Raw genomic sequence first — 14,273 nt, 5'->3', positions numbered from 1 at the left:
AACTTCTCTTGATACAAGTGAAATCCCTTTTGAAGTTGTCACTTCTTAAAGATTAACACAGGTTTTATTTATAATATATATAAAAAATGTACAATAATCAATTTCTCTGAGACATGTCCTCAGATTTTACAATCATACCAAGTTCTTTGCGGAAAAGTTCCACCTTTGTCTTTGCAAGTGGTTTGGTAAGAATGTCTACAATTTGATCCTCTGTACTAATATATTCTAGCTTGATTACATCCTTCTCAACCATGTCTCAAACATAGTGGTAAGGTATCTCGATGTGTTTTGATCTGTTATGAAACGCAGGATTAAGAGATAGCTTGATGCAGCTCTGGTTATCACAATAAATAGTAGTAGGTGGAAGTGGCTTCCCAAATAATCCAAATAGAAGTTTCCTCAACCATACATCTTCTCTTGCTCCCATAGATGCAGCTATGTACTTGGCTTCTATAGAATTCTGTGCTACTGAAGACTGCTTCCGACTAAACCAAGATATCATTGCTGAACCCAATCTAAAACAACATCCTAAAGTGCTCTTATGATTTTATGAATTTCCTGCCCAATCAGAATCTGTATATCCCTTTAAATTTAATTCAGTTTTAGAGTATTTGAGACCATATCCAATAGTACCACTGAGATATCTGAGAATGTGCTTTGCTGCCACCAAATGAGTTTGTTTAGGTTTGCACATGAACTGACTGAGAACATTTACAGCATAACAAATGTCAGGTCTTGTGTTCACCAAATACATTAAAGAACCAATTATCTGTCGATATAGAGTAGGATCAACACTTTCAAAATCTTCAGTTGCTTCTTTTAGTTTTAGGGGGTTTGTTTCCATAGGAGTTTTCATTGCCTTGCTATCCAACATGCCAAATTTGTTAAGTAGATCTAGAGTGTACTTGCCTTGATTTAGGAAGATCCCTTTTGAATGCTGCCATACTTCTAGTCCCAAGAAATAGTGTAGTATTCCTAGATCTTTCATTTCAAATTCAGATATGAGAGCTTATTTACATTTTTCTATTAGATGATCTTCTCCTGTAATTAAAAGATCATCAACATATGAAACCATGATTAACATATCCCCCTGTATTACTTTGTAATATAAATTTGGATCTGCAATGTTTTTAGAGAAGTCAACTTTAGTTAGATACTGATCTATCCATTCATACCAAGCTTAGGGAGCTTGTTTCAATCTATATAAAGCCTTTTTCAATTTGCATACATGAGTTTGTTTATTGTATACTTCGAATCCTTTTGGTTGTTCAAGATAAACTTCCTCTTCTATAACAGCATTCAAAAATGCAGTCTTTACATCCATTTGATGAATTTTCCATCCCTTGGATGCAACAATGGCCAAAACAGTTCTGAGTAAGGTATATCTGGCTACTGGAACAAAAGTTTCCTCGTAGTCTATTCCTTCCTTTTGGGAAAATCCTCTAGCAACAAACCTTGCTTTGTATTTGTCAATACTTCCATCTGCAGCATGTTTAATTTTAAATAGCCATTTGGAGGAGACAACTGATTTATTTTTGGGTCTAGGAACAATATCCCAAACATCATTCTTATGTATAGAGTTATATTCTTCTGTCATGGCATCTTTCCAATGTTGATGTTTTATAGCTTCTTTTACATCAGATGGTTCAGATTTGGAGATTTCACTCAATGCAATGTAACTTGAGTATATATTAGGATGTTTCCTCTCCCTAATGAAATTTGAAGGAATGGAATTGTTTTCTTCAATTAGCTTTCTAGCCCATAGAGGTCTTTTCTTTTCCTCGGAGGTGTGAGTAATGTCCATGGGTTCAATTTGTTTATCTTCCTCCATTAGAGACTCCCTCTCATTATCAGGGTTTTGTTCTTCTAGAGTTTCTTCTGAATTTGATTCATCTTTTGATCTTTTGTAGGCCAAATCTTCATCAAATATAACATCTTGACTTAGTTCAATATTCCTTTGTCCAGGGATATAGATGCGATATGCTTTTGAGGTTTCACTATAACCTACAAAGATTCCTTTCTTTCCTGAGGGCTCTAGTTTGGTTCTCTTTTCTTTAGGAATATGTACATAGACAGGATAACCAAAAATTCTTAGGCGTTTAAGATCAGGTTTCTTCCTAGTAAATACTTATTCAAGGGTCTTAAATTCAAGATAAGAGTGGGGACACCTATTTTGAAGGTAAACAGTAGTATTTGAAGCTTCACCCCAAAGAAAGATTTCAAGACTTTGATCATGGAGCATTGCTTTAGCAGAATGAACTATAGATCTATTTTTCCTCTCAGCTATTCCATTTTGTTGTGGATTATAAGGAATAGAACACTCCCTCTTGATCCCAACAGTTTTACAATAATCTATAAAGATATTAGAAATGTACTCTTTACCATTGTCTGTTCTTAATACTTTTATTTTCTTTCCGGAAATGTTTTCTACAATGGCTTTAAACTCTTTAAATTTAGAAAGGATTTCCTCAGATTCTTTACTTTTAAGAAAATAGATCCATGTCTTCTTAGAGAAATCATCCACAAATATGATGTAGTATAGAGACCCTCCTAGAGATGGAACTGACATATGACTACATAAGTCTGAATGAATAAGTTCTAGAATTTTTTTGGATTTGGTTTGACTATTATGGAATGTAGTTTTGATATTCTTCCCTAGAGCACAACCTTTACAAGTTCCTTCATGATATGGATTAAGTTTAGATATACTTGTTACCATTTTTCCTATAGAAGATAATCCTCGAAAATGAAGATGACCTAATCTCTTGTGCTAGATTTCATTTTCTTTGAAGGAATCATGAATTAGAGCTGAATGAGAGACAAAGTTAATCTGATAAAGACATCCATGTCTAGAGCCAATTTTGTATGCATTTTTTATGTTAGAATTCTTAGGCCAAGCTAAGACCTTTCCTTCCATAAATGTAATTCTGAGTCCTTCATCTTCAAGAGTAGAGATAGAAAGCAATTTCTTTTTATGCTAGGTACATATAGTACCGTAGTAAGTTCAATTGTTTTCCCTGATTTCAGATGAATGGTACATGTTCCTATTCCCATTACGGGGTAGCTTGTATCATCTCCAATGGTTACTTCATCAACATAGTCTTCTTGTAGAGAGTCTAACTGCCCTTTAAAACTTGTGATATGTCAAGAGGCTCCACTATCGATTACCCAAGTGCTTGATCTGGTTGATGCTTCATTGGAGAGTGCTGAATAGAAGGCATTATGTTTAGAATTTCCATTAGAGTTTTGAGTGGTTGCAAATGAAGCTTGAGGCTTAATTCTATCAGGACATCTAGATGCTGGATGTCCAAATTTATCACACCTATAACATTACATTTTGGAGAAATCAGTGTGCTTTTTCCTTCCTTTGATTTTTCTTTTCTTCTTATTTACTTGAGTGGAGAGAACATGTAACTCTTCTTTTGAGGAGGAAACATTTTGACCTCGAGCTACTTGTATACACTCTTCTGGTATACAGTCAGCTTTAACTCTTTCAAATTTAGGTAACTTTGACCGAGAGCATACCCCTTATTTGAAGGTATCCCATGATGATGGAAGACCTTTTAGAGCCATTATTGTTAACTCCTTTCCATCACAGATGTGTCCTATGGAAGAAAGTTGATTTCGAAGATCGGTTATTCTCATAAAGTAAGAGGAAATTTTCTCTCCTTTATTCATTTTAATATTTGACATTCTGTCCTTTAATGTAATGATCCGAACAATATTGTTTATCTCAAACATATTTTCAAGAGCATTGTACATCTCATGTGCAGTGTCTAGTTCTGAGATTATAGGAAGTAGATGAGTTTTAACACCGTCCACAATAATTTTCATAGCTTTATTGTTATTACTTTCCTATTTTTCTATTTCATCATTTCCTTTAGGTGATGGGTTAGATTTTTCAATAAGCTTATTTAAACCATGTTCTTTAAGTATAAGTTTCAGATGTAGCTTCCAACCTGCAAAATCTAAATCACCTTCTAGCCTGTCTTCAAGCCTCATACCGTTCACCATTTTATTAATAATATCTGATGCTTCTATAACCTAGAAAATTATAGTCTGATATCAGGATACTTCTTTTAAGCCTCCTCTGATACCATGTTAATGTATCAGACTCAAGTCTTATATTATACTGAATAACTGCGCAAGATCAGAATATGATAATAGACTGAAGATGGTATGGAATATTTCCTGCACTACAATATACTGGAAGTCGATATTCAGAATTCTTTTGCTCTACAATAACTTGAAGACTTATTGTATTTCTGTGTTCACCGTATTGCAAAGTAGAGGAGACCAATATCATATATATATGGGCGGTTTATTGAGGAGTCACGACTGATAGCCATGACTCATACTTGAGTCACGTCTATCAGGCGTGACTATTGTTAACAACATGAACTTAACAAAAGTCAACCGCAGTTGATTTTATTAACATGCCGAAACTTATACATACTGACGCCCGATAAACAGTATAAATTAAAGACATAAGTTATGATTATATATCTATTCACATCGATATAAAACATTAGAGCTTTCCATCGATATTAAATAACAAATTGTCTTCACATTATCGGGCATTAGTATGTATGAGTTTTGGCATGTTAATAAAATCAACTGTGGTTGACTTTTGTTAAGTTCTTGTCGTTAACAATAGTCATGCCTGATAGACGTGACTCAAGTATGAGTCACGACTATCAGTCGTGACTCCTCAATAAACCGCTCATATATATATGATATCAGTCTCGTCTGCTTTGCAATACGGTGAACACAAAAATACAATAAGTCTTCAAGTTATTGTAGAGCAGAAGAATTCTGAATATCAACTTCCAGTATATTGTAGTGCAGGAAATATTCCATACCATCTTCAGTCTATTATCATATTCTGATCTTGAGCAGTTATTCAGTATAATATAAGACTTAAGTCTGATACATTAACACTTTTGTATGATGGATCTGAACACTTGTTTGCATTTTTGTCTCTCTTGGGGTTTTGTGGAAAATTGCAACAATTTTTTTCCTTTTAAGAGTGCATTTTTGTAATATTCTTATTTGGCAAAGACACCATATGGCCCACAAAAGGTCAAACCAATAGAAGGTGACAATGAATGCCTCATTCTTTGAGAGGTCCGGGAGCTGAATAGTAATGTCAGAGTCAAATTGTATAGGGATGCGACTTTTAAAAGTACATACTGTGCTATTCACAATCAGATTCTAAGAGTACACACTGTGCTATTCACAATCAGGTTCAGTATGACTTGAGACAGAGTAAGTATGTTTCCATAAATGTCAAAGGTTAATTAAGTACGTTGCCATTGGTGTCAAAGGTGGATTATCAAGGTGGTTTGATATTCGGAGGATCAGATTGAGCTGCTTGACCTGCTTAAGTTGTTTGATGAGCTTGAGTTTCTTCATCATCTTGCTTGGCTCGTTAAGCTACCTGTCTATCTAATTGAGCTGGCTACCTATATGTATGAGCTTTCTTGAGGCACATGCCATCATATTCAATATTTCAATGTTATTTTAAATGTGATGAGGCCTTGTGCATTTGGTGACTTATTAGTTTAAATGTCAAGCCTTTGTAGAGCATCAAAGGCACTGAGTTTATGACCATCAGGTGAGTGGAGGCTACAATTTTTGTGCAACGTCTAGCACTTTGAAGTCTCTTCTCATGGAGTGTGTGTGCCTAAGTTTGACAGCCGCGTGAGCCAATTTTGGACAGCTATTTTTGCGGGTTAATTTATCTCTTGATGTTAGTGATGAAACCAAGCATGTGAGTAAGTCTCTACTGCATCAGCACAAGGAGTTAATGACGTGTTGACATGCTTTGATTTATCAGAATGCAGTTTTACTTTCAGAGAGTCATTTCAGTTCTGCAGAGTGTCGTGGATGATGTATAAGGAACCTTGCATTTTTATTCTTTAGATATTTGGCGGTGATAAATATTTATTGGCAACTGGAGTGTTTACCTCTTTTAATTATTTGGGACATTTTTGAGAAGTTGTGGATTCTATTTTCCAACTGCCAGGTGAAGGAATTTTAATTATGGCATGACTTTTTTGAGCGCATAAGCAGTATCTATAATGACTGGGTTGAATTATAACAGGTTTGAGTAAATTTTTGGAGGAAGCCAAAGTTATTTGGTAATGGCACTATAAGTCTTGAAAAATATCTTGAGTGAATTGATGGACGCCTTCAGATATTTATGCTTGCTGTTTTTTGTCTCAACCACATTGTTATTGATTCAGCCTTTTCTTGGTGTGATGGCTCACGCATATGGAGTTATATAAAACTAATTAATCATTTATGCGCAGGTGTGGTTGGCAGGAGATGCTTTGAAACGTATTGAATGGTTCTACTCGTGGATTAATTTTCTGGAATGTATGAAGACGTCTAGTTTTCCAGAAACAGGAGTTAATGGTCGAGTGTTTTGATTGAGGATGATTATTAGCGTACTACAGAATATGGTAGAGAAGTATTCATGCTAAGAAGAAAAAATAGACATGAAATTGTGAGTAGTGTGTTTTATGGTTAGTATATGATTTTTGAGATGAACATGCAAGTGTGAAGGGTTGATGTCTTGAATCAGATTGTGTATAAAAAGGAGGCGATGCATTGATTTCGGAGTGAAGCTATATTTATCACTGAGATAACTGGCCTGTGCTGTTCTGTATATTCTCTTCTCAGTCTTGCAGCCTTCCTTTGGAAACGATGAAGCAAAGAGGTTTAGTGATATGTGGTTAACTACTAATAGTCTTCTGGCTTTAATGATCAGAAATATGTGTTGAACGCACTCCCCCTCCCCCACCGTGATCAGTTCAAGCATATTGCAGAGGATTTTATTGTGTAATATTTGCATGTTGAGTGGTGCTGTTTGTTTTCTGGAAAGTGTTAATACTTTCCGTATTTGTGAGTTTGTGCTCAAAGTTGGGATTTTGCCCAAGTTGACTGGAGTTGGTGCTTCAGTTCTTCAGAGTTGTTTCTCTTTAATTTTATAATCTGGGTTGGTACCCATTCTTTTTATTGAAAGCCCGAAAGGGCTTTCCATGACAAAGCTTGTGTCATGTAGTTATTGATTCTGGAAGTGATTGTGTGTAAATTTTTGCATTAACATTTCAAATTGCACTGCATGATCCATCCTTAGAATGAAAGAGAGTACAAGAAGAATGAATCTTGTGTTGTCTTGATGTTAGCTCTCTTTGATATCTGTGTTTATTGCATTAAAAGGTTTTAAAATTTAAAATACTGATTCACTTCCCTCCCTCCCATATGATCTTCAGAGAGTGTGTTTATTCGCTATATTGCTGCTTTTGGTCTGGATTGTGGTTCATGTTTGTTGATCTGGTAAAGGTAAATTTGGGGAAGGTTTGTTTGGGGTTTGTCCATACAAAATACATGTAAAAATCACGTGTATATGTATCCATAAATTTGCAAACTAAAAACAAGAAGTAAGTTTAGAATATCACATAGCATAACATGATGAATAAAACCAACATAAACACTAATATCATTTAAAGCATAAATGATATATATTATAAAATACTCAAATTTCAAATATCAAGTTCGACATTAAAATAATAATACTATAATAATACTAGCACTTGCACTTGTAAGAGGTTCAAGCGATAAGCCGATAGAGTATTTTATGAATATTATCATTGTCTGAAATTGCATAGATCACTAAAGGGTTCAACATATTTCGCTTATGATTTATGGGATTTTTGGTCATGAAACAATAATGGCCAGGGTGGTCTAAAAGTGCTTCACAATAAAGGTGTTTTTCAACTCTTCAAGTCATCTCAACCTATGAGATTTTCACAACACTTATATTTTCAATTTCCCAAGTTATTATTTTCACAAATGGTGTATTGTTGATTTGACTAACTTTTGTATTTTAGGTGAGTTTTTGACTTGTTTTTGAAGTGTTGTAAAGTCCATTATAATTTTCTTGATTAAGTTATGGATGTGATTGTGTGAAATGAATTTATTAGCGATATTTGCTATTTTAATAATATTGATTAACTTATGGATATGAAAACTTTCAAAGTTTAGGGTTACTTAAACTTTTTCATCCTATGATGAATTGCCAAGTGTGATTCTAAATCATTGATTATAATAAAAACAACAGAAGATAAACAAGTAAATGGCGTGCTAATGGCTTGCATAATATTTGTCTCTATGATCTCAAAGGCCTTCAATTAAGCTTGTTGGCATGTTGAGACATGCTCATGATGGGGCAACACCAAAAATGTTACCTTACCCTCCATTGAGTAGTTGGTAAATCTTGTAACTATATTGTTGAATATTTTTTCAATAGAACATGTTTTAAAGGACACATATTTATTTATTCGATCATTATGAATGGAACTATATTCGTTTCAATTCTTTTTATCTTTTTAGCTTTATAAATTTTTAAGTTAAAATTAATTTTTCAATTCTCGAAAACTTTTTTATTATATAGTATTTATTCTTTCTTATAAAATATTAAGAGTGAACTTTTATGTTTAATAGTATTTATTATTAACTTTTATAATAATTTTTTTTTGTATTTGTCCAAACATAGACTTCAGCAATGAAATATTTCAAATGCTTTTCTAAATAAGTTGCCTTAAATCATTAATATATTAAATTAATTTAAATTTGTATTTAAAACTTTATTCGAAATAAATTAATTTCAATAAACTAGTTATTTAATCTTTTATAAGTTAAAAAAATATATATATTATTTTTCATTTATAAAATTTAAAATTTATTTTTAAATGCTTGAGAATATTTCTATTAATAATCATATAAAAAATAAAAGATAAGTTACACAAAGTTAAATTTTTTTGGTTAAAAGCTATATACACATGATTTGAAATATTTTATTTTTTATAAAAAACATTTCGATTCAATTAAATTTTAAATAAATATAATTATTCTAGATTATTGATGAAGTTGATTAAAATTTTATAGTATTTATTCTTTCTTATAGAGTATTAAGAGTGAATTTTTGTGTTGGTTAATAGAATTTATTATGAACTTTTAGAATAAACTTGTTTTGTATTTGTCTAAACATAGACTTAAACAATGAAATGTTGACTTTTCTACATAAGTCACCTTAAATCATTAATAGATTAAATTAATTTAAATTTGTATTTAAAATTTTATTGGAGATCAATTAATTTCAAAAAACTAGTTATTTAATCTTTTTATAAGTTAAAAATATATATATTATTTTTTATTTTTAAAATTTAAAATTTATTTTTAAATGCTTGAGAATATTTCTATTAATAATCATATAAAAAATAAAAGATAAGTTACACGAAGTTTTACTTTTTTTTGGTTAAAAGCTCTCTCTCTCTATATGTGTGTGTATATATGATTTGAAATATTTTAATTTTTATAATAAATATTTCGATTCAATTAAATTTTAATTAAACATAATTATTTTAGATTATTTACGAAGTTGATTGAATTTAAAAAAAAAAATTGGTATGATAATTTTATAAATTGTAAAATATATCAGTTCAAATCTAACAATATTAAGTAGGTTGGAAATAAGATATTTTTGTTTGGAAGAAATTTTAAATAATGAGAATATTAAGTTATGTAAATATTATTTAAATTTTTATTAGAATAATAGTAATTCTTTAGTTTAAATTAAATTATTGAAAATATTTGAATTGTTCATATAAATAATTAAATTAGATTATAATTTTTTTTTTTTTAAAATTAGAAAATGTTGAACATTTTTCTTGACTAGTAGTCATTATTTTTACTATAATTTTTATTTTTATATTTAAAGTTAAGATTTTTTAATTTTTTAAATTAATTTAATCAATCATCATAAACCATCTTGAAATGTCTTACCCAAGTTTTCAACAAAGTTTCAAAAATGTTCCACAAGTAACCTTACGGACATTTTCTCAATCTTAATCTTTCATATAAATAATTGGTCAAATTTGAAGTCAAAAGAATATAAAGGTCAAAGGTGCATGCAAAGGCAAAGAGAGAAGGAAGAATTATTTGGAGGACGCGAATGAAAATAAAATAACTCAAATGAAACTAAGAGAACAATATTTGCCATGTCACATGGCAGGGTATGGTAGGATAGACGTGTTTTATATTGGTTGATTTTTTTTCTAGTGGAGGTGGAACGACAAGGATAGAACCGACGATTTTGTCAAACAAAAAAATATTAACTGAACAAGTCAAAAGAACGGGCAATTTTTTCGATAAAAAATACCACCAGTTGGGACAAATACCACCAGTTTGGACGTGAGACATGGTTTTAGCGTGAGACACTAAATTGCATTTATAATTGGAGGTTCCCTCCAAAGGAGAAGCCTATCGGCTTAAAAATAAAAAAATCAAGTTTAACATAATATTTTAGCATTATCTAAATCAACACTGACCTTATCATTGAGATTAGATGATGTAGGAACATTTGAATAACCACGAGCAGTATCACTCCCTCTTGAACTAGAAGTGTGCTTACTTTCAAACTCGATTATAACATATTTGAAAGTGGAAGCATCCAAAGTCAATTTTCTTTAGCAACATATCCCATGTGTTCATGGGGGCTTGGGGGTAGTGCCCCCAACAAGTCAAGAGTTAGTGCCCTTTGCATCCCCTGTCACAATAGAGGAGAGGACTGCGAGACAAAGCCGCCACTGCCAAACCCAAATTAAGGTCTTCAAAGCTACATATTCCTTCATGGCATTCACGATTTTCATAACTTTTTAAAGGCAATGTTAAAGGTGAAATTTTCTTAAATATACCAAAACAAAAGAGTGAAAAAATGGACGGATTTTCTATACGCTCTTTCAGATCCTACTTGGATTCACTTAAATCTTCCCCAAGTTTGTCCTAGATAAATGCAACCTCTCTCACCAGCACCCTGGTGTACTTGCAGGCAGAACAGTGTTACCGGCAAAAGTATAACAAAGGCGACAGGATTAGTTAGTACTTGAAAGGTTGCGCAATGGTTGAGTCGCCCCTTCGGAATATATATGTATATCATCCTATTGAACTATGGATCATCATTATCGTTGTAATTGTTATTGTATGTTCTGCTTATATGAATACAATACTATCTTATGCTGTCATATTCTAGTCTCTGAATGCAATAAATCTCTGTTTACCATGTACGGTAAACAACCAGACCAGATCATAGATCCAGTTTGAAGTGAACAAAGATCTGGCCAGTCTGCAGGAGGATCCAGTACAATACTTTGTTAATGGCTGGTGTGCGGGTGTATACATCAATGCATTTTTTAAATCTAGTATTCACTAACCTTATTAATATCCTCCCAAGAAAGGAAGAATGAAAAATAACTTATTACCACAACCTTGATATATAAAACTTTAGAATTAAGAATTAAAAAATGATGGCCCTACTGCTATCTACTCATACAATTTGACAGTCATTTGCGTACCATGCTCAAACATGTTTTGGCTCCTATTTTCAGCTCAAAAAAGGATAATGAAGACCAACAATTTGGCTTTCTTTCTTCTCAGAGGAACTTGATATAAATAATAGTTCTACGTTTTGAGGAAGAAAAACAATTTTACAATAGAGCAGAGAAGAAGAAATCGTTAGCACTTTTTATCAGTCAATTGTCTCGGCATCAGTTCATTTAAAGTGAGAAAACCCTTTCTTTGCAATGAATAAATATTGGTTATGGTTTTAAGGTCAATATAGCATTGGTGCATTTCTGTAATTGAAATCTTATCTTCTTATAACTTGAAACATATTCGTGTTTGCTTCTTTTCATCTTAGATTTTCTGGTAAGCTGATTTGAAACTATTCTCATATATATACAGCTGGAGGCACACTTGTATGAACTTCAGATGCAATTGGAAGGCCTGATTGGGGCAAATAAGGACTTGGAACAAAGGTTGGATGTGGCTATTAAAAATTACAGAAGAACAGAAAATCTGCTTGCTGAAGCTGAAGAAGAGGAAGATAGAGCACTTGAAAAAATTCTACTTCTCGAGACGAAGGTAAATAATCTTTGTTTCTGTCTGGAGGCACATTTTTGAACTTATAGGACGTGCCAGTTACAGTAGACATATTTTTTCAAGTTAGCATTGAATGCTACATCTTCATACTTTCCTGTGATCATTATTGTGTCTGAGTGCTCATCTTTTGTTTTTTGGAAACTAGCAATTCAACTTTGAAACTGTAATGGCCATGTATGAGAACAAAATTTCTTCTAATAGAATTTACATAAAGAAAAAGTAAAATAGATCCATGTGGAGTTAAAAAGAAAACTTGTAAGCCAATCTATCCTGTGAGATGTGTGCTTTTAGTGCCATGAGGTGCCATGTGTCACTGTTTCTGATTTGATTTGATTGGAAAGTCAGACATTGTTGGGATCAAATTTATCAGTGGTGTAACACCTAAAGGCGAGGAACCTAGAAAACAATAATATCCACTGAGTTGAATTGTGAGAAAACAGAAATAACCTAGGGTTTTGGGGTAAACTTCATTTTTGTATGTTATATGGATTTTAGTCAGGATGCATGAGAGCCATCTACTTAAATAATACCTGTAGAAGCTCTACTTATAGAGTTGTCACTGAAGGTAATTTAAAATAACATAGTTTTCTTAGAAGACTGTTCCCATTTCGGCTTCTCGTCCTAAATATATCCTATTTACTAATAGGATATAGTATTGGAGTCAACTTCACTAAAAATATAATATCGGATACGAAATTCTGTGATCAAGGCTCGTAGTGCTGGAGACATTAACTGGTAGTGGTTTTATGAATGCCACAGTTTTTTTATATTGATACTCAAGGCTGAACATTGTTAAACAATATCCATTAAGACTATCTATACTTTAATTCAGGACACTCTATGACAATTATATCTCTAGATTAAAGCTTTTCCTTGTTTTTTTCTTATTGATTGTTTGTACTTTGTGCTATTGAGTTGCCGCAGTCAAGGGTAGAGGGCCCGGAATAGACAGTCCAACCTTGCAGCCTTAACTTTCTGGAACACATCTATAGCATGAAATAGGAAAAAACATACAAGGGAGAGTCAGCATGCAGAGACACAAGAAATTACCTTGGGAAAGCCCTTAGAGGGAAAGATCCAGCCTCAAAAGATTCATTCACATCATATTAGATCCCAAAACTTATTAAATCTGCCACCAGGGATCTTAACAAGCTAAAACGCAGCCCAGGAGTGCAATATTCCCAAATGTAGGAAATAGGCACTATATCACTTCCGGAAATACGTCCAGCTCTTTTGGAACCTGTTGCTACCGCTAGCTCTGTAAAACACTTCTCCAACTCTTTGCTTGAGATCTCCTCCACCTTCTTCCTTGCTTGTGGATCTCTTTCACCCTTTCCTCTCTTGAAACAATCATATGACCTGCTTGTATACCACTCACAACTTTTCAACACAATCCAAGTAGGCCAAAGGTCAGCTCTAAACTTTAGGTCCCGTGTAACATGTATTTGGCCGCCCTTCTGTCCTATAATATCATGTGGTATTCAAGACATGCTCTACTGATCCCAATTTACCTTCACATGCTTCCTCTTGTTGGTGCACATTTCCCTTCTCTAGCACATCATCCTGGAACAACACCCAATCAACCAATTCGCCTTGTAACTGCTCTAGCACTTAAAAAACTCCCACTCCCTAAAGCTCCACTCCAGAGATTCTAGAATTCAACACTAGGCACAGACATACTCCCATTTCAAACCGTAGGTCCCAACTCTCGAAGATGGTAGAATGCGGTACTCTGCATCACCCTTCTTTGTAAATTGATGCTCTGTGACAACCGGTCATTCAAATTGTCTGGATGCTCCCTTGTCATGAGTGGAAAATATAATGCCCAAATCCGTTTGCATTTTTAGTTAATTATATGGTTCTTATTTTTGATTGGGTTTGAATTAATGAATATATTTTTGTGCAACTAATAGTTTCCTATAACATTGGCACAAAATTGGAAGCATCAGACAAGTTATGCAGCCAAATTTAGTTGAATGCAACTAGCTCAAGTGATGAAAGCAAATGCCTTTTATAAGGGATCTGCAACCTCAAATCCCCAAGAGGTATGATTAAGGTATTGAAATTGGGTAAAAATACTACATTGTGGATAAATTGTACTGAAGTGATACCTTTTCAGTGTGACATTTGAAGTCACAAAGATTATCCATGAGAAATTTATCAAATAGAAAAATCCATTGTAGGCTAATCCATTTGATTAAAGAAAATTTGAGTCACTTCATTCTGTGAGATTGATTGTAAGGAGCTAACCAGTGAAGACTGAAAAA

At 33.0% G+C, this 14,273-nt stretch overlaps 1 protein-coding gene across 7 annotated transcripts in view; it reads left to right on the top strand.

Moving 5' to 3' along the window:
* Positions 1-14,273, top strand: part of LOC149574768 (coiled-coil protein) — a 106,827-nt gene that overhangs the window by 90,321 nt on the left and 2,233 nt on the right. For all 7 annotated transcript variants that reach the window (XM_089814595.1, XM_089814597.1, XM_089814600.1 and 4 more), the window contains one exon: positions 11,809-11,988. In XM_089814595.1, coding sequence (XP_089670721.1) covers positions 11,809-11,988 — 180 coding nt within the window. The remainder of the gene's footprint in view (positions 1-11,808; positions 11,989-14,273) is intronic.

Source organism: Cupressus sempervirens, chromosome 2 (assembly GCF_028749045.1).
Source record: "Cupressus sempervirens isolate cs-2001-9-10 chromosome 2, ASM2874904v1, whole genome shotgun sequence".
Lineage (NCBI taxonomy): Eukaryota > Viridiplantae > Streptophyta > Pinopsida > Cupressales > Cupressaceae > Cupressus > Cupressus sempervirens.
This window is presented reverse-complemented; position numbering and strand designations above follow the sequence as displayed.